The 21,433-nt window shown below is 41.0% G+C and overlaps 2 protein-coding genes across 5 annotated transcripts in view; one reads left to right on the forward strand and one right to left on the reverse strand.

Annotated features, from left to right (window-relative positions):
• DEPDC4 (DEP domain containing 4) overlaps positions 1-16,715 on the reverse strand; it is a 29,566-nt gene extending 12,851 nt beyond the window's left edge. For 2 of the 4 annotated variants that reach the window (XM_074226659.1, XM_074226660.1), the window contains exons 1-8: positions 16,554-16,715; positions 14,205-14,616; positions 13,970-14,115; positions 11,028-11,214; positions 5,897-6,123; positions 5,397-5,539; positions 5,178-5,303; positions 2,342-2,420 (exon numbers count right to left, since the gene is read on the reverse strand). In XM_074226659.1, coding sequence (XP_074082760.1) covers positions 2,342-2,420; positions 5,178-5,303; positions 5,397-5,539; positions 5,897-6,123; positions 11,028-11,214; positions 13,970-14,115; positions 14,205-14,616; positions 16,554-16,707 — 1,474 coding nt within the window. In that variant the 5' untranslated portion in view covers positions 16,708-16,715. Of the gene's footprint in view, positions 1-33; positions 292-2,341; positions 2,421-5,177; positions 5,304-5,396; positions 5,540-5,896; positions 6,124-11,027; positions 11,215-13,969; positions 14,116-14,204; positions 14,617-16,553 lie in introns of those variants that run through there. The other 2 variants (XM_074226661.1, XM_074226662.1) reach the window with 2 other exon arrangements.
• A 58-nt stretch (positions 16,716-16,773) lies between these two features.
• SCYL2 (SCY1 like pseudokinase 2) overlaps positions 16,774-21,433 on the forward strand; it is a 73,163-nt gene continuing 68,503 nt past the window's right edge. The window contains exon 1 of the mRNA XM_074226658.1: positions 16,774-16,886. The gene's annotated coding sequence lies outside the window, so the exon portion shown is untranslated. The remainder of the gene's footprint in view (positions 16,887-21,433) is intronic.

Here is a 21,433-nt window from a genome sequence, read left to right on the forward strand (position 1 = left end):
CCTCCCTCCCTCTGTCTTCCCCCCCTTTCCCCCAACAGAAAGCCATCTGATATAGGCTCTACATTTGTAACCATGCCAAACAGATCAATACTGAACATGCTGTGAGAGAAGAATCAGATCCAAAAGGGAGAAAGAAAACTATATTAGAGATGACAAAATAATTTAATACATAAGACAACTTTTAAAAATTGAAGATAAGCTTTAGTCTTCATTTAAACTCCACAGTTCCTTCTCTGGATGAGGATGGTATTTCCCATAACAAATCTTTTAGAATTGTCTTTGATGACTATACTGTGAAATGAACAAGTCCATCATAACTGATCATCACCCCATATTGTTGCTAATTGTTGTTTTTTAAAAATTTTATTTATTTAAGGCGATGGGGTTAAGTGGCCACACAGCCAGGGAATGATTAAGTGTCTGAGGCCAGATGTGAACTCAGGTCCTCCAAACTCCGGGATCAGTGCTCTATCCACTGCACCACCTAGCAGCTCCTGTTAATTGTTGTTTGTGTGTGCTCATTTCACTTAGCATCAATTCATGCCAAATCTTTATAGGCTTTTCTGAATCCTTACCCTCATTGTATCTTATAGAATAACAGCATTTCATCACATACACATACCACAATATGTTCAGTCACTGCCCAATTGATGGATATTACCTCAATTTCCAATTCTTTGCTACTATGAAAATTTTCATACATGAGTAATTTTTACGCTTTTTCATGATCTCTTCAAGATACAGACCCAGTAGTAGTTTTGCTGGATCAAAGGGGTTAATCAGTTTTATTGCCCTTTTAAAAGCTTCACACAGTGTCTGTTTACCAGTGAATTTTATTATTTTAAGCCAGACTTTGATAGAAGTAGAAGCCATCCATAACCATGAAGTCCGGTGTAATGAATTCACACGTGTATTTAACAAATCCACGAATTTCTCAAAATATTATTAACTAATGTCTTTATCATAATATTACATACAGGAAAACATTACTTTTGCAAAGTAGAGAAATACTCCTCTTCCAATTGGGCATAATTCCAAATTGCTCTCTAGAAAAGTTGATCCTCTTCTTTTTGAGGACCATATTTCACTAAGATTTTATTAGATATTTTCTTCCTTGCCTTTGATATTTAGCTCATTTTGAATCTTAGCTGGTTGTATATTTGTGAAGAGATATCTGAAGCCATGAATTTTATTAGTGGGTCACCTATTTATATATTGCTAAGCAATCAGGATTAAGTGACTTGCTCAGGGTCACATAGCCAGCAAGTGTTTAAGTGTCTGAGGCTGGATTTGAACTTGGGTCCTCCTGACTCTAGAGTCAGTGCTCTATCCACTCTACCACCTAGCTGCTCAATTAATGGCCCATTAAAAAAAATGCATCCTGTAATTTTGGGGGCCTTTTTAGTTCTATTCTTCTTACACTGTTATTACTCCCTATATTTTTAGCTTGATGGATAACTTCCAAACTTAAACTATACATTCTACAAAGATGAATCCTAATAATTAGGATCATAGGAACCAGTTGCATGTTCTTAAGATGTTCTTTGGTAGGGCAGCTAGGTGGCAAAGTGAATAAAGCACCAGGCCTGGAGTCAGGAATATCTAAGTTCAAATCCGACCTCAGACACTTAATAATGACCTAGTTGTGTGGCCTTGGGTAAGCCACTTAACCCCATTTGCCTTGCAAAAACCTTTAAAAAAAAAGAAGAAAAAGAAAGAAGATGTTCTTTGGCATAGTTGATATGAGAAAGAAAAGCATCAGAACGGTTTCCTTGGATCCTGGCTCCCCATCCATAACATCCCCCACCTTCACCCAACAAACCTCTTTCCTCCAAAATACAGAAATGAGAAAGTGAGACTAGAAATAAAAGGAAGAAAGACTATAAACAAGGTGGCCAAAAAAGAACCATGGAAGACATTTTAGAGAGGCTGCCTATAAGCCATTAAGCAACAAAAGCAAGGAAGCCCTTGGACATCACTCCACTTGGCTTAACTGAGCAACCTTTGACAGCTTGGTCTAACCCTCTGGTTTCCTGAGCCCCATCCTCCACATGCACCCCCCACCTCCTCCATTCCTAGAATGACAATCTCTGTCCACTGAAACACTTCACTTGCTCCCACAAAGCCTTTCTTCCATGTCATTCTCACTTTTATAGACTTAATTCAATTCTAACATATAATGCACAGATTATCCTCTCCGTATCCCCATCATTCCCAGGTCCTACATTTTTTGGGGGCAGGGACTCTCTTTATAAACTGAGCAGCAAACAGTGGAAGTGATGCTTCAGTAGAATAGCCTGAATTTAATGGCAAGAGTCACACAGTTAGTTCAATGCTGTACCTGATAGAAGATCTGGATCTTCACCTCGAAGAAGACTTCTGAATTTCCTACTGACTAGGTCCAATAAATTCAAAGGTGTCTACAAAAACAGATGTTTTGATTTAGTTAGAGCGAAAAATATAAAATATGATTTCTGTCCAGAATTCATCAGTAGTAAAACCTAATGTTCATAAATTAGCCAAAAGCAAAGCAGAAGCCATTGTCACCTTATTAGACTCAGAGGCAGGATTTGATCCCATGTCCAGGTAACGTAATTCCTCTAACCCTTGGTTTCCTTATTTATATAACAGAGATAATAATAATAATAATACATCTACCGTTTTTCTCACAAAGTTGTTTTGAGGGTCCTGGAAATAATGGCCTTTGTAAACTTTTAAAAGCTTCACACAATGTCTGTTACCAGTGAATTTTATTATCTTAAGCCAGACTTTGCTGGAAATAGAAACCACCCATAACCATGAAGTCCAGTGTAATGAATTCACACATGTATTTAACAAATCCACAAATTTCTCAAAACAGTATTAACTAATGCCTTCATCGTGATAGTATTACATACAGGAAAACATTATTTTTGTAAAGAAAAACTCTTCCAATTTAAGAATGAACATTATTCCTAACAAGAGCAGGCAGCCAGGGAATCAATTTCTCTGCCAAAGTCCCAAGGAACTCCTTGTACCTCAGTTCCTACTGGTAGATTCTACTTCTCTTCCTTTTTTTTTTTTTAAAGTCATTTCCCAATACAACCATTTCCCTTTCTCCATCCATGGAGCCTTCTCTTAAGAAAGCAGTTAAAGTAGTACTAAATAGTTCACCCAGTAGTTCCTCTTCGGACTGGAAGAAGTTGTAAAAACTGTAAGTTGATTGTCTGCTTTCCAAACTAAGGTGGTTCACTCTTTGCAATTTGCCTGCAGCCCAGCTGCCTTTTGATTTTTATTTTCTTTTAGACACTATGGTAGTTGCAGTACACTACAATTCACTTTGTTCTGTCTTCTCTTTGTACCAGTATATACGTTACCTGTCTTAGAATTCCTCACATTTGTCATTTCTTACAGCACAATACAATACACTAAGATAACCTACAATATTTTCATTTGTTTTCCATTCAATGGACACTTTCAATTCTACTTTTATTGCCATAATAAGGAGTCCTCTGCTGTAAACATTTGGAATATCTGAAAATGTGACAGTGTTATTTATTCTTTTCTCATCTAATTCCAAGTTGTTTTCTTTTGGTGGGGATTTGAAACACTTCAAAAAATTTATTTTTTTTTTTCAAGGAACTAAAACCTGCCTTCTTTCCCTCCCATTGCCTAATGGAAAAAGAAAAAGTTCATGTGACAAATACTAAAAAACAAAACATATCCCCATACTCACGTTATCTTAAAAAAAGGTTACACTCGATATTTTCAGTACATGACAACTCTCTATTAGAAGATGGTAGCATGCTCTGGAAATGTGGTCCATCATGGTGTTCATTAGAATTCTAATATCTTTGAATGTTTGCTTTTTACAATTCTATCACTTACATTAATTGATCTCTTAGCTTTTCCCACTTCACTTTACATCAGTTCATGCATGTCCTCTTAGATTTCTCTGAAATCAGAACTTCATTTCTTATAGCACAGCAGTGTTCCATTACATTCATATCATAATTTGTTCTGTCATTTCTCAAGTGATGGACACCCCCTCAGTTTTAATTTTTTGCCACCACAAAGAGGGCTATTATAACTTTTTGTACATCTGAGTCTTTTTCTTCTTTCTTTGATCTTTTTTGGATAAAGACCAATTAGTGGTATGATTGGGTATGCAAAGTTTAATTACTTGGGGCAAAATTTCAAAGTGCTTTTCAGATATGGCTAGACCAACTCAGACACATTCATCAAAAGTGTGTGGTGCACATTAATGTACATTCAATTGCCCTTGTCACATTTGTCATTTTTTCCTTTTTTTGATCACAATGTGGAATCCCAGAGTGGTTTTAATTTACATTTCTCTAAATACGAGTGATGCAGAGCATTTTTTCACATGGTTTTTGATAGTTAGCATTTCTTCCTCTGGAACTTGCCTATTTGTGTCCTTTGACCATTTATCAATTTGGGAATGGTTCTTATTTTTATATATTTGAATCAGATCCCTATATGTCTTAGAAATTAGACTGCTGTTGGAGAAACTTGCTAGAGATTTTTTTTTCTCCATTTACTGCTTCTCTTCTAATTTTAGGCACATTGGTTTTGTTTGAATAAAACTTTTAATTTTATGTAATCAAAATTGTCTATTTTACCTTTTGTGATCCTCTCTGCTTACCAGATGTTATATATAGTATAACAAAAACTTCAAATAATACATTAACATCTTTGCAACTACAAACATTATTCTATGATCTAGAATCAGAAGACAATACTGTGGTTTAAAAGAAAAGGGGGGGAAAAACACAGTTACATTAAATCCTATAATCATTAAGTTCAAAAAGACATGTGTGCCCAAGAATGATGAATCTTCACCTGTCATTTAACTCCTGGATATTAAAACAACAGAATGAGAACAGTGTAAACAAAAGACAAATTTTTAAAGAAAAAAAAAACACTTTTAAAAGACTGGAGACCTCTTGTCAATGCTGAGAGTTGGGAGGACTAAACAAATGGGTTGTCTCCTCCTAAAGAGGGGTGCACTGAAAATGTAGTATGAGGGTATGGGAGCATGTTTTGTTGGCATATGCAAACTTATGAAAATTTTATTTTTACTTCTCAATGGGGTTAGGGAAAGATGAGAAATGCTCATAAAAACAATTACCTAAATAAAATGGAATAAAGATAACTTAGTGGATTAAAAAAGATACCTTCAGAAGTTCACAGTGGTTCTCGAGAAGAAATTGTACCAGTTGCTCAGTGTGTACTTTCGACAACAACTTGTTTTGCAAAACAGCTTTCGTAAGCATTTTCATGACCACTGTTTTATTATCATACTGCAAAAAGAAAGTCAAATCAACAGGAATCAATCATTTTTATTAGAAGAAGAGAAAAATGTAAATGCATTCACATTTCAACTACTGTTGTACCTGTTTTTGTAACCTGTAGCCATGAGGGTCTGACGCTATGGCCATAAAAGTCAACAGTCTGCGTAATTCTTCCCTGACATTGGGGAAGAGAAGCCTCAGGTAGAGCTGCAATGCTTCCAGTGCTTCAGCTCGCTTCCCAGTCTCTGTTACGGGTATAACCAACAGTTCAAGATGCTTTTCAGTGAATGGAGCAATTTTGGGGTTTTCATTATCAGCATGCTACAGATCAGAAGTAGCTGAATAAATGCTATGAAATTAAGCACAGTACTTGATTGAGATGGCACTGTGTGGTCACTTAAGGACCTTGCAAAATATTATTAGTAAAAAGTCATTTGACAGTCTGAGTCCTGTTGTCGAAAGTACCAAATTCAAAGAATATAAGAAGGTATTAAAATGCAAAAAAGAATCAAATTCTCTGTCTTCATCTTTAAGTTTAAATAATTACCTTAAAGTAATAAAAGTTAACATTAAATATTTCCTCCTTGAAATTTCATTCTTACCCAGAAGTTCAATAATTCCTGAAAGGGCATCAGAATAACTTTCATTAAGTAAACTTTCTCTTTCTTGATTATAATATTTTACTATAACATCAAAGAATATCTTCTTATGAAGATTCCGGTTTGTTTCTTCGTTCATGTTTTGAACTAGCTGCTGGCTAACCGTTACTAGGAGCTGGTCTGGGAAATACTCCAGGCACTCCATTGCTGCATTAAGCCAGTTGTCAATCCTGAAAAAAAAAATCATCACAGTTGACGCTTTTCTTTCTTTCTCATTTTTTTTCCGCAGCCACACACTAAAGTAAATTTCAACATTTACTTCCAAAACCTTGAGTTCCAAATTTTCTCCCTTCCTCCCACACCAATCCCCCATGATTGAGAAAGCAAATTACTTGGTGTAGGTTAAAAATGTGTAGCCATGAAAAACATTATTACAATAGTCTAGTTGTAAACATAAAACATAATCCCCTCCCACAAAAAAAAAGAAACCTCAAGAAAAATAAAGTGAAATAAAAAGGATGCTTCAATCTATTTTTGGACACCATCAGCTGTCTTGGGAGAGGTAGCATTCTTTATCAGGAGTCCTTCAGAGTTCTCCTGGGTCACAGTATTGCTGAGAAAAGGCAAATCATTCACAGTTGATCACTTTTTACAAAGCACATTTCCCACTGTATTTGCTTGTCAGTTTTTTACTGAGAGCATCTCTTTCCCGTATCAGAACAGCATTTCATCTCAATCCCGTACCACAATTTGTTCAGTCATTCCTCAACTGTTGGGCATCCTCTCAATTTCCAGCTCTCCACCACCGGAAGAGAGCTACTATAAGTATCCCCATACATATTCTTTTCTTCCTGTATTTCATCTCTACTGGAATATAGACCTAGCAGTGTCATGGCTAAGTCAAAAGGTAGACCTAGTTTTATAGCCCTGTGGGCATGGCTTCAAATTGCTCTTCAGAATCGAATCATTTCACAGCTCCTCCAACAGTCTCAATTTCCCTACATGCTTTCCAACATTTGTCACTTTCTCCTTCTGTCCTATTAGCCAATCCATAGGTATAAGATAGTACTATCAATAGTGAGGTAGGAGATTTTAAAATCTACATGTTTAAATGGATTGCAGTGGATTGCATTGATAACCTCATCTGAAGACTTTATATCTTTTGATCATTTATCAATTGGGGAATGGCTCTTATTTTGGATAAATTTCCTCCTCAAAAGCGTGCTACATCTGATTATCTCCTCCCCTCCTTCCTCTCCCCCCACCTTTCCTATTTTCCGCTAGGGTAAGATAAATTTCTATACTCAACTGAGCGTGTATGTTATTTCCTCTCTGAGCCACTTCCAATGAAAGTAAAGGCTCACTCATTCCCCCTCACCTTCCCTCCCTTCTAATCCATTGCAAAAGCTTTTTCTTGCCTCTTTATGTGAAATAGCTTACCCCATTCTACCTCTCCTTTCCCTTTATTCCAGTACATTCCTTTCTCCACAACTTTATATTATACTTTCATATTCAGCTCCCTCCTGTACCTTGCCTATGTAAGCTCCTTCTAACTGCCCTAACAAATGAGAAATTCATATGAGTATTATCAGTATCTTCTTTCCATGTAGGAATACACTCAGTTCAACATCACTAAAACCCTCATAATTAGCCCATCCCATTCACCCTCTCCAAGCTTCACCTGAATCCAGAACTTGGAAGAGCAAACTTTCTATTCAGATCTGGTCATTTCAACAGGAAAGTTTGAAATTCCCTTATTTCATTGAATGTCCATCTTTTCCCCTAAAAGAGAATGTTCAGTTTTTCTGGATAGTCGATTCTCAGTTGTAATCCAAGCTCTTTTACCTTCCAAAATATCATCTTTCTACTTCTAGAAGCCCTTAATGTAGAAGCTGCTAAATTATGTGTTATCCTGACTGTAGCTCCATGATATTTGAATTGTTTTTTTTCTGGCTGCTTGCAATATTTTCTCCTTGACTTGGGAGTTCTGAAATTTTTGCTCATGATTTTCAGGTAGTCCAATAATTTTAAAATGACCTCTCCTGGATCTCTTTTCCAGGTTAGTTGTTTTTCCAGTGGGATATTTCATATCTTCTTATAGTTTTTCATTCTTTTGGCTTTGTTTTATTGTTTCTTGATTTCTCACAAAGTCATCAACTTCTTTTAACACCATTCTACATTTGAAGAAATTATTTTCTTCAGAGAGCTTTTGTGTCTGCTTTTCCGTCTGGTCAATTGTGTTTTTTAAGGTGGTATTCTCCTCATTGACCTTTTGGATAACTTTTTCATTTTAACCCAAACTGGTTTTTAAGATGTTATTTTCTTCAGTAGCTTTTTTTAAAAAAATCTTCTTCACCAAGCTGCTAACTCGGTTTTTATGATTTTCCCATATCATTCTCATTTCTCCTCCTAATTTTTCTACCTCCCTTATGTGATTTTCAAAATCTTTTTTTGAGTTCTTCCAGAACCTGAGATCAATTCATATTTTTCTTGGAAGCTATGGATACAGAAGCTTTGACTTTGTCATCATCTGAGTGTGTATTTTGATCCTCCATGGGACCAAAGTAATTGTCTATGGTCAAATAGTTTTTCTTCTGTTTTTGTTTTTTTGTTTTGTTTTTTTGCTCATTTTCCAAGCCTATGATTTGATTTTAACTTTTTGTTAAGATGGGGCTCTCTTTCCAGGGGGAGGAAACACTGTCCCAAGTTTTTGAGGGTTTGCAGCTTTTTTTTTTCAGGGATATCCTCCAGGTATCCCTGACAATTCTCAGTTTCTCCAAGGTCCTATGAATGGCTCTGACCACTCTCCTAGCCCGTGCTCTGGTATGTGGATGACCACAGAATGTGACAGGGAGGTCCCTGCTCCATGGCAGGCAGTGGGCTCTGTTGTGCTTGTGCTTCTGCTCCTCTTCTTGGGACTGGGCCCAGATCTGAGTCTGGGAAAAGTCACAGAGTCCTGCCCTTACTGTCTCTGGGCTGAGGACTCTGGAAGCTGCAGCTGAGTGGCTCCCTAGGCTTGCTCCTGACTCCCCTGGAGCTGGGTCTGGACTCCACTCTCTCACTTTGGTGCTATAGCATTTTCCCATGACCTTCCAGGTTGTCCTTGGAAATTCCTGGGCTGAGAGGTATGAAAACCACCTCTGTTGCCAGGGACCTAGAAATCCCCAGAGGCCCAGATGCCTGTGACCTATTTCTGGATGGCTGTAGCTGGTTTCCCCTAGCTGGCCCGGACTCCACTAGGGGCCCTCTTTAATCCCCATGTAAATTGTTCTGGGCTGGAAGATTGTTTCACTGGAGTCTTCTTGGAATTTGGAGTGGTCTGGGGGAGAGCTTGCTTGTCTTTACTCTGCCATTTTGGCTCTGCCCCAACAGTTAACTCTAACTCATAAAAAAAGCTGCATTTCCTGCAGTGTTGTGTCCATTCACTAAACTTCCAACAAAAAACTAAATTTATAGGAGCAGTTGCAATGACCCAAGCACTAGAGTGGACTGACCATCCCTCAGTCTATTGTGGTGGGCCCAGGCTATTGTGGTAGGGAGGTCTCTGGAAAGACAGAGTTCCTTCAAAGCCCCCAAGGATTCTCCCTGAAATCAGAGTCATCATTTTAATATCTACTTTAAGATGGGGAAGTGGAGGATGTGATTACCCGGGGTCAAAACTGAGCTAAGGACAAGAATCACTGAAAAGCAGGATGATTCCACAAGGGACAGGTGATCACAGAATATGAACTAGAAACTTCTCTAGAAAATAAGTGCAAACTCTTAAGAATTGATAGACAAATCAAAGACAAATCTGAGGTTTTATCACATTTAGCAAAGATGATGGCACAATCATGGAAAAACAGGCATACTACTCCACTATTGGTAGAGTTAGGAACTGGCCCAAACATTATGCCCATCATTATGCCAAGAAACATGCCTAAAACATCCAGTCCTCAACTTAGAGAGTTCATAGCTCAGTGTACACCTCTATCTAATAGGTAAAAGACAGATAAGTTCCTCCACACTAAAATATTCACAGCAGTGAAAAGTATACTGAGGAAAAGCTAAACAGAGATACCAAAATATAAGAGGTCATTACTGTGCTGTAAGGAAGAAGACAAAGAGTTCAGAGACTTGTGATGACTGACATGAACTGACAAAGAGTGAACTCTGTGGACCCAGGAACACAACTCATGCAAAGACTATGATGTGGTGACAAGGAGGGAGCTCTGAGAAGCCTCACCTCCCTTCCTTCTCTGCAGAGGTAGGAAACTGCAGACTTGAAGCACTGCATAAACAAGGGGTTACCAAAGCCTTGAGCTCTTAAGAGCTTAAAGCTACACTGAGACTTTGGGGACACCCATTCCTCACCAACTTGGCTAGTGTTTTTTCTTTTTTCTTTTTAAAGTCTTGTTAAATTACTGGACAGGGAAGGAAGAGGAATATATTTAGAAATTAAGTGATGTAAAGACCAAAAGATATTCCTATCATTTTTTAAAAGGAACCAATTAAACCAAAAAAAAAGAGACCAGAGCTGGGATAAGAGCTGGGTGGTCTAATGGGCAGCACTAATGGCATCTTCAAATATCAAAATAAAGTACAGAAGTCCTCGGACACAATGTATAGACCCCCTATGGAAAAGTTAGGGAAAGTAAAAAAAAGAGTCCCAAGGGGTGGGACAGAAGGGATGGATTGTCAATGTGGGTGAAAGCCATTTGGTTCAACTCCTTTATTTTAAAACTGAGGTGCAAGGAGAAGTTTTATCAGTGAGATCACAGATTCCCTTAAGTATCTGAGTACTTAAAACAGCAACAACAACAAACCATAATGAACAATGCAGAAAGGAGCAACAGGAACCCAGGGCCAGTTCAGAAAGAGAACCTTTATCTGTCCTGACTGAAGGGTAGACAATTCAATCAAGTGAGATCCAATGAAAGTGTGTGTGTGTGTTTACACACACACATATACATATATACTGAATATAGAAATGTGAGAGAATTCACTATTAGAATGACATCACATTTTCTTATGTGTGTATTCCTTATGGTATGTGACTTACACTAAATACAAAACATGAGCAAGAAAGCTTTTAGTAATAACAATAATATTTATATAGCTTTTTATCTGATCGACAGTAATGATGCATACTTACTCAGACAAACTGAGGCCATGGATAACCTCTCTTTCTAAGCATGTGTTGGAGATAATGAGATCTTCATCTCGGGTCAGCTGAACATTTTGTTTTTTTACTGGAGGCTCCAAAATACTTTCTAAGATTGGAAGATGAATTAATTGAAGGAGTCTGAATAGTGTTTGCTCTTTCCACACGTCTTCCACAACTTCAAAAAGGACAAGGGAATAAACCATCATCAATAAGGCAAACTTTTTTTCAATCAGGTCTTTCTACTAATAGCAACAATTTTTGGTGTAGTCCTGAGATTTCGTGGGTGAGGAGATGCCCTTGACTAAGATAGATCTTAGCACTTGCTCTTCTGTTTGTTGTCTTAGATGTTTTCCAGGGATGCCAAAAGGCAAAGCAACTTGCCCACAGTCACATGAGGCTAGACTTGAATTCAGGTCTTCCTGGTTCTGAGGCCAGCCCTTTCTCCACTATGCCATTTTGTTTCACCATATGAGAATGGAAAAAAAAATTCTTTGTCCAAAATTAGAATATTATATACTCTGAGATGAAAGGATATACATGCAGGAAGCAAATGACAATTTTAAACAAAACTACAAATAAATATATTTCAATAAATTACAAATGAAGTTTCTCCAGACAAAAGGGCAGAGGATGTGCAAGACCAGCAGGGCAGGCACAAAGTGAAAACTGGTGTGGTGGATCCCATGGGACCTGACCTGGGCCAGTGAGCCCTCAGTTTGAATTCTCCCTCTAGTGTCTGGGATGCGCTCTGTCCTGTCTTCTACCTTTGGTTTCCTTCACAAATCAGCTCCAATTCGACCTCCCCCACCACAAAGCCTTCCTCGGGCTTCTCCACTGCTCCTGGCCTTCCTCAGAGACTTGTCTCATTTACAATGTGTAAACGCTGTACAGACCTTTTGTGGCCTGGAGTCTCTTCAAGCAGAACAGGAGCTCCCTGAGGGCAGGGATTCTTTTTGCCTTTATTTGTATATACCCCACTGCCCAGTATTAAGTACTTATAAATGCTTGGAAACTGTGGACTGTTTGAAGGACCTGGTAAATTCTCTGTGCTGTCACTGGTGATGAGCACAATGAAGCCTGTAATGGCTCCTTCACAGGGTGGTTCAAGCAATAAGAGCTAGTATTCACTAAGCACCCCAAGGACCACCAAGTGCTTTACATAGTTACCTCATTTGATTTTCATAACAGCCCAGGAGAAAATATTCTTTTACCTATTTTACAGATGAGAAAATGGAGGCAAATGGAGAATGACTTGTCCAGGATCACAAAGGTAGGAAATATCTGAGACAAGAATTGAACTCAGGTCTTCCTGAGTCTAGGTCCATGGCTCATGCAGTAGTCCACTGCACCCCCCCATCTGCCAGAAAATGCTCTAAAACCCTCAAAATACTGTTAAGTGCTAATTTTTTAAAAAAAGCTACATAAGGAAATAGGTAACAGAGAGGTGTTTCGTAAAGGAGTTGGTGTAAGAATGTTTGCCCTTCATTTTCGAAGATGACCACATCAGGAGAGGTGTTGCCAGGGCAAGTATATGAATCAGATTTGATTGAGGGGGTGCTGTGCCAAGTCCCCAGCCTCACTTTCTCCTCCAGAGTCCAGTGGCCATATATGAATCAGGATGACTGGAGATGGCCATAGCTGCCTCGGTATGTTTTTCTTTAAAACAATTCTCTGGGGGCAGCTAGGTGGCGCAATAGATAGAGCACCAGCTCTGGAATCAGGAGGACCTGAGTTCAAATCCAGCCTCAGACACTTAATAATTACCTAGCTGTGTGACCTTGAGCAAGTCAATTAACCCCAATGCCTTAAATAAAAAAAATGAAATAAAAAACCCAACAACTCTCTGAAGGACTTCTCAACATGGCAAAATTCTTTATTACTGACTTAATTAAATTATATCAAGGCAAAAAAAGGTAATCTCTCTGAAACCTAAAATACTGCTCATTTTCCCTTCTTGCAAAGTGTGGCAATTTACTTCTGTGACAAAAATATAAAAAAAAAATGGGTAGTCATCTTTTTTTTTTAGTTTCTAACTTTTAACATTGTACAATTAGCTATTTACAAAGTGGTTCAAAAGAGACTTGAAATGGTAGACTCAAGCTCAAGTTTTGGTATGCTATTGACTAGTAGTATGACCTTGTGAAAGTTATTTAGAAAGGGCTATACAGGTGTTAGTTTTCTTATTCAGTGTAGAAGAGTATAGCCCTGTATAACCCATCTAAAGGCTCTGTCTAGCTTGAGGATTCTGGGACTTTCTGTGTCTTCTAAATAAATGAAGAATTTAATTTTTGATATGATGAATTATCTTGATTTTTTGCTTTGCTAATCTTTTGAAACTCAATTTACTATTTTAAATCTTACTTTTTCAGTTTGTAATCCATGAATTGGTCATAGATTGCCTCTATTAGCCACAAATACTATTAGAATTTGTACAAAAGAAATAACATGCTATTCTGAATAGAAACATTTTAGGTTACACAGTATGTGTCCTGCAGCTAGATGTCTGTGAAGAATTATGTTAGGCAAAGGAAATGCTGATATTCTTGGATTGTCTTTAGTCAGTCATTAATAAAGAGGATCTCAAATCTTCAGGTAAAAAAAGGACTCAGATATTCCTTTTCACTTAGAATAAGAGTTAAAAAAAACTGGTACTGGCTTTAAAGTAAAATGTAAATTTCTTGAAGGCAGGGGCTATTTTTTTTTGATATCTCCCACCCTGCCTTGTAGGTAAAAGACACTTAGCATTTGTTGAATTAACTGAATTAAAGTATCCTGTCCTTTTTCACCAGGTCAATGAAAGTATGCAGAGTGCTCTAGTGAAAATCTTACTTCCCACAGAGCATTAAGGTTTACATAAATGGTTATGTCACATATAATTATCACATCTTAATTATATTAAGCATTTACAAATACAAATGGTCTTCAATTACCTTTTTTTGAAAGCACATGGATTGGTTTATCGACTATGATATCTGGAGGAAAAGAGGAATGTCCATTTATAGTATGAATTAGTTCTTCCATTGTCTTCTCATCAATTTCTTGTGCTAAAGGATTTGAAATCAGTTCATCTTCTGTTCTATTAAAAACAAAATATACTCATTTTTCTTCCCTTAGAAGTCCAAATGTTTAAGGTACACATTATGCACATTATATATTGTAACTAACCTGGAGAATCCTTCTGCGTTTATTTGTCCAAGCCCCATATTTTTAGGATTGTCGTTTCTTTTAGCTAAGCCAAGAGTGGGATTATGGCCCACAAACCTGTAGAGACTGCTATTTGTATCTTCAAATTCCAGTTCCTTTTCACTTTTGAACAGCTTCATGCCTACCGGTTCAAATATTTTATGTTCCATGAGAGCCTGGCAAAGACGCACTCCATTTAGACGGGAGATATCAGTGCTGCTTAAAGAGATATTCTGCATAAGATGACCTAACACTACGTCAACAGCATCTGAACCAGTAAAACAGTCTTTATAAGTTCGGAAACATTGCCGTCTTCTTTTGATTTCCACCTGTGTGTGAAGAGAGTGAATGATGCCATTCCAGAGATGAGTAGCTTGAAAAGGACCGGAGCATCCTGAAAAAAACATTTAGGCGCATGCCAGGAATTTGGATTAATCAAATGTATACATAATTTCACTTATTTTTGTGAACCTTATGTCTTTTGTGAAATAAATTCTTGCAAAATTTTATAATAAATTTCATTTATCTTACACACATTATGGAAAGTTTTCAATTTTTGATAGTGACCCATATTTAAAATTATTATCCCATAATATTCCTCTGGCAAGATTAAAAACAGCGCTCGACCTATGTAGCTAACCTACACTGACAGGATTCTGGATCCCTTTAACATGTGAGAATTTACTACCTACTTTGAAACTAGGACAGTGTACCTCTCATTCCAAGTTTTCACCGAGGCTGGCATATCAAGGCATCCCTTATTCCTGGGTTCCTAATTCCTTTTAGACATTTTTTGGCTCATTATCACATCCCCTAGACAGCTTCCTAGGATAGCTCTGCGGTGCCTTTAAGACATTCTGGGGGAGTGATCCTTTTGGATAGGCTAAAGTTCCATCTTACTTTTCTCCCCAGGACTTTGGTCAACAGAGATACATAACAAAAAATTAAGAACTCCCCAATTCCCACAGACAATTGTAGCAGTCAAAGGTTCCTACACCTTTTCCCTACACGGAGCAGCGGCAGAAGAGAACTTTTTGCCTAATGATGCCCACCCTGCCACTGCCGTGGGCAATGGGATCATAAGTGCATTTCAGAGTAAAAGCTGCCCACTTTGGACCCACAACCTGTGAGTAGAAAGGGAGCAGGATGACTCCAACCAGGGGCCAGGCAAAGGGACAAGGTGGGGGTGAAGAGAGAGATGGAGGGGAGGCTGGGTAGCACTAGGGAGTGGGCTGGGAAAGTGAGGCTGGGGGGTAGAAGAAGGGGGCTAGTGGGAGAAATTGGGTAGAAATGGGCAGGGGGGGTGGCTAGGCCGGAAGAATGGAATGGCTGACACAAAGAGAAGAGGTGGCTTTGAGTGACTGGGCAGGGCTGGCAGGGGATGGATCCGGGAAGGAGACTGAGGTCTACCTTGGACAGAGGAAGAGGCTATGCAAGAGGATGGCTGGGGAGAGAGATGGGGAGGTCAAGCAGGGGGGGAGGGAAATAGCGGAGAGAGGAGGGGCGTGGCAAAGAGTGGGCGGGGCCAGGCGAGAAGGGGCAGAGACCAGCGGGAGGATGGGCGGAGCTACAAGGAGACGAGGAATAGGATAGGCCGGCAGGGGTTTAGGGTCAGAAGGGGCGGGGCTAGGCAAGGAGTGGGCAGGGCTAGAGAAGGTAAAGGGGCCAGGGCAGAGGCTGCCTTAGGAAGGTCAGGGGGCGGGGGCAGAGACGGAGATGGGCGGAGCTACAAGGAGACGAGGACTCGGATAGGCCGGCAGGGGGTAGGGTCAGAAGGGGGCGGGACTAGGCAAGGAGCTAGGCAAGGAGCGGGCGGGGCTAGAGAAGGTAAAGGGGCCAGGGCAGAGGCCAGTGGAGGATGGGCGGGGCTACAAGGAGACGAGGAATAGGATAGGCTGGCAGGGGTTTAGGGTCAGGAGGGGCGGGGCTAGGCAGGGAATGGGCGGGGCCAGGAGATGGGGACTAGGGCCCAGGCGGTCTGGAGGGGCCAGAGGTGGCTGCAAGGCGCCAGGAGAGGCCATGACAGGCACATGAAGTGGATCTGGGAGAGGAGGGCAGTGCCCAGTCCCCAGCCTCACTGTCTCCCGCGGGGCCACCGGGCCCGGGCACCGGAGAGGAATCCCCGCCACCCGGAGGCCGGCCTGGATGCGGGGCCATCGGGGTCCCCCGCTGAGCCAGCAGGTGGCCAGTGGTGCTGCCCCCAGCCCCTGGCCGCCAGGGCCGCGGCTGCCCCGGGTTCCCCTAGGTCAGGAACGGGCCGGGCGGGGCCGGGGAGGTGCCCCGGGAGAGGTCGGTCTCGATCTCCCCTCCCCTCGCCGTCCCGAAGCTCACCGGTGACCGTCGGCTTTCTTCCGCCGGCGCTGAGCCGGAGCCCGAGGCCTCGCCGCCGCCGAAGCCGAAGCTCGCTCTGACTGCCGAGCCGGCGGAACCTGGGAGTCAAAAGGAGCGCCATGGCGCCGGGGCCGCCCCGCCGCCCCTCGCGCATGCGCCCCTTCCCCGAGGCCCGGAAGTGACGTCCCGCCGCGGCGGGCCCCGCTCCTCTTCCGGCCCCGCCCCTCCCGGCTCCCGGAGCCCCGGCGGCGTCCATGGCGGTGGAGTAGCGCGGCGGCGGCCGGAGGGCAGCGAGCTCGCGTCCCGCCCCGCGGGGGCCGACGGCCGGGCCAGGTGAGCGGCCGCAGCGCGCGCGCCGGGGCCGCCGCCCGGCCTAGGCCGCCCCGATCCCCGGGGGAGGGCGGGGAGGGGCCCGCGGGGGGGCCGGGCCGGGCCGGGCCGCCGGGGCTCCCCTCCTCCGGGGCCGGGCAGCGCCGAGGACAGCCGGCTCCGGCGCCCCTTGTGGCGCCCTCCGGCCCCGTGGGGGTGCAGAGCTGTGTCGGGGCGCCGGGGCACCCCCTGAGCTTGAGAGAGGGGCGTCGGGGGGATTGGCCTTGTTCTGCCTGGCTGGGGCAGCAGCACTGGGCGAAATTGTTACTATTGGGGGGAAAAGGGGCGAAGTCCGAAGGCGAAATGCCGGGAACGTTGCTTGTCGTCCTGCCTTCAGAAATACAGAAACGGGGTCCCCACGGGGTCGTATGAGGAGGGGGACCCCGGCTTCGGCGAGCCGGTGCCTTGGGAAGCGGAGCGGGGACTCGGGCACAGAGTTGTTACTTTGTAGGAACAAAATAGTAACAGTTGCGAGCGATCGCGGGCCTGGTGCCGCCCGGCTCGGCTGGAAATGATTGTACCGCACACATTGTTTCTCTTCTTCTCCCCGGAATTCTACTCTGAATGGAGCAAATGCTCTTTATTGGGGCGTAGATCTGCTTAGACCTCTCTGTGGCTAAAGTTGTGGTTGAGTTCGGCTCCGATTCTCGGTGACCCCGTGGGCCGCAGCCCCTTTGGTCCCCCGCTGTCTCCCGACGCCCGTCCAAACTCCCGTCCCTTTCATAAAATGATCAATCTCCTTTAGTTTACCTGGCAGGAGAGAGGAGAGCTTTGAATAAGTAAATGCATGAGAGTCGGGCTGAGTAATTGTCACTATTTTGGAAGAAGCTTAGGAATGACTTCGGCAGCAGGATTGGGTGTAATTCTTATTATTGGTAGAGGGGAGAAAAATGGTAAAAGTCTAAAGAAGAAATGCTGGGAATGTTGTTTGCTTTCCTGTCTTTAGAAAGCTACCAATAGAAGGTACCTCACGGGGTTGTATGAGGAAGGGGAAAGCTTTGGCACAAGCATCCAGAAATGTAAGCCGGTGTGGGTCTGTTTTGAAGGAAGCAGAGGAGTGACTTAGGCAGCAGTACTGGGTTTAATGTTGTTACTGATAAAAATACATTTGTAGGAACAAAATAGTAATAGTCAAGCCACAAATGATAGTGGGAGAGAGGGGAAAAAATGTGTTGGAGAAATGTCTCTGCTGTAATTATTTATATACTGAAGACATTGTTTCTGTTCCTCTCTAGAATGATAGTCTAAATTGAGCAGATGCTCTTTATTAGGGGGTATATCTACTTAGACTGTATGGCTAAGAATGTTGTAGAAGTTGTTCAGTTGTATCTGATTCTTGGTGACCCCATGGACCATAGCACCCCCAGACCCTTCTGTCCTCTACTGTCTCCTGAAGTCTGTCAAGCTCCTGTTCCTTTCATAAAATGATCATCTCATACTAAAGGTAAACACATCCAAAAACACCAAATGAAGCATGCAGATGTATTATAATGAGATAACTTGTTAAATGCTTTGTAATTGAATGCTAAGTAAATGTTGGCTTTTATTATTATTTTGCTTTGTGCAGTTTGGAAAGGGCGATTTGTAGATCAAATCATATTTTAAATTGCACTAGGAGAGGTTAGATATTTTTATGAGTGTAATTTGTAAGTTCAAGTTTATAGTTGATCAGATTTTCATAAAGTAGGATCAAACCATGCACTAGCCACAAATCAAATTTTAGACTTAGAATAGACTTGACTGCTTTAGTTCATCCTCATCCTCATCCTCTTTCCTCCAGATCCAGATACTGACACTTTTTTTTAGGGTTTTTTTTTTTTGAAAAGCAAATTGGGTTAAGTGGCCTGCCCAAGGCCACACAGCTAGGTAATCATTAAGTGCCTGAGGCTGAATTTGAACTCAGGTACTACCGGGCTGTTGTTCTATCCACTGCAAAACCTAGCCGTCCCAGATACTGACTCTTTCAACAGACTGTATTTTTTCACACTTCATCATGCTCCAGAGAACCTTAACATCCCACAAGAATACATGGTGCCTGTTTCTCACATTCCCCAGGTCCCCTTTGCCTTGATACTGCTTCTTCCCTAGAGGGAGAGCAGGCTCCTGGGAGAGCTCTCCTTCATATCAGGAAGCCTTCCAGGCAACATCTCTTTATTTTTCTTTGGTCCAGACTCCTCTGGATTTAATCCTGCACACTCTGTCCTCCCCACCCTGGTTTAGGTTAGATTGTGACCTCCTAGAGGGCCAGAGCTGTTCCTAGCATTTAGTGGAGTCCTTAATAATTAAGTGGCTAATTAATATTTAATTAATATTTATTCACTGACAGACAGACTCTGGTTAGGACGATAACAAGATGCCTTCTTATTTCTCACTTTTTTCCCTTTTAGGTGCTCAAATTTAGGGTCTTCTTGATTTCTACTAGCAAAGACTCGGGCCTCCCCTGTCCCACTGATCCTAAACAAGTTGAGCTTCAAGGGCTAATGGGAGATATGTCATTTTCCCTCAGTCTCTGCTTTACTTAACTCATTGCAGTTCCAACCTTTACCCAAAATAATGTTAAATATACAGAATAATAAATATTGCTCTTTAAAATTTGTCTCATAGGATACTTTCTGGTTAGAAACCATCAATTCTGGGTATGTATTAATGGTCCAGATAAGAAAGGTCACATTATCAAAAATCATTAAATCCCAATGAAAGTTTTTCAGAAGACATGTATCTGTGAGCCTTAGGCAGAATTAGGTAAGGAGATTATACCTGTGTTTAGGGAAAGAATTTTTCAGTAGTAGTTTTCGATGGAGGGTATGATTTGGGCCTGTCCTGATGCTTTATGGATTCTGGATCCTGAAAGTAATCGCTCCTGAAGTATGTTCGAGAAAGGGTTTATTGTTTAGCTACAAGTTATTTTGGGGCAGGTTCCTTCTTGAGATTCTGTGAAGGAATCTGTGTTAAGTCTAAGGGACTTAGACACTCTTCTGTTAGCATGAGCTTCTAGAAGAAGCCTATGTGTGCCATGGAGGCCAGGGACCAGTAGAAAGAAGATGCACATATTAATGAAGTTCACATTTTGAAGATTATTTATTATTCCTGTTTATTATCTTTGTGAATTTGGACAGTAATTTCAGGGCCTCACTTTTTCTTGTAAGTGAAATGAAGGCCTTAGATCTCTTTGATATCCTTTCCAGTTCTGATTTTCTCTGATTTCATTAATCCAGTCATTTCTACAGCATTTCAGCAGACTGAAGTAGGGAGGGGGTTGGAGTGCCAGGAACTGGAGACCAATTTTGAAGATTTCACAAGTTGTGGGGACAAATAGAAGCTGAGCAGGAAGATATTTTTATCATCCGTGGCAGTGATGTATGCATTGTACTTCACATGATTTATGAAGGGTTATATATCACAAAGTAGCTCCTTTTGTAGAATATTCATTTCATAAAAATCTATGTCCTTGTGCATCACCAATATATCATAATAGCATTATGCTAGTGGACTGAAAGCTGGACTTGAAGGACAGGGATTCAGGCCCACCCTGCCTATGACAATAGAAATATGACAGCTCTGCAGAATTATTGATCCATTAAGTCATACATTGTGTTCCATTTCGGTGAAGGGAGTTGTGTCCTGGGAGTTTTTTCTATTCAAGAATGTGAGCACCTTAAGTGAAGGAAATATTTTTCATTTTTATCTTTGAATATCCAGTGCTTCCCACATAATAGATACTGAATAAATACTTATCAAATAAATACTTGAAAAAGTCATAGATCAGTCCTTCACACTCATTGACCACTCCTTTGATATCTAGTATTTTCATTTTTTAAGGACTGTTATTGAGTGTAAACTGTATACATTCACTTAAACACTAAGTAACTCATAGACTTTTGGGAATAGTTGGAAAAATAATGGGTTCCCTCAAGGAACTGTATATTTGTACAGGAATAACCATAATACTTGAATAATATGATTGCATAGGAAGGGGCAAGTAAGCATGACAAATTAGTTATTAATTAATTGCCCCCTTCAGTAATCAGAGAAGACTATGGAGTAGGTGGTATCTGAACTGAACCTTTGAAGGAAAAAAAAGAGATTCTTTGCTTGGTCATTGGTGTCAGCATGCCCAGAAGTGGATAGAATGGAGGGACAATAGTAAATATAGATATAGATATGGAAGAGAACAGGATAAAATCAGGAGACAGTATGGTTCAGTTTGACTGTTATATGGAATATATGAAGGAGGTTTGTGTGAAAGAAGTTGGATGGGAAGATGGGTTAGGATTATGGCCTAAATCTGAAGGAATTTTACAGATTAGGAAACTGAGGTCCAGAGAGGGAAAGTGACTTCCACGGTCTTGCAGTTTGCCAGGAAATCAGGACTCAAAGTCAGAATATTGTGTTCTCTATATAGCTATATTGCAGTAAAATTTCACACATATATTTTTGTAATATATCATAATTTTTCAGGAAGATATAGTTGATTCCTTTTTCTAAAACTTTTACAGAAAGTGCTGTTTGGT

This window comes from Macrotis lagotis, chromosome 2 (genome assembly GCF_037893015.1).
Source record: "Macrotis lagotis isolate mMagLag1 chromosome 2, bilby.v1.9.chrom.fasta, whole genome shotgun sequence".
Lineage (NCBI taxonomy): Eukaryota > Metazoa > Chordata > Mammalia > Peramelemorphia > Peramelidae > Macrotis > Macrotis lagotis.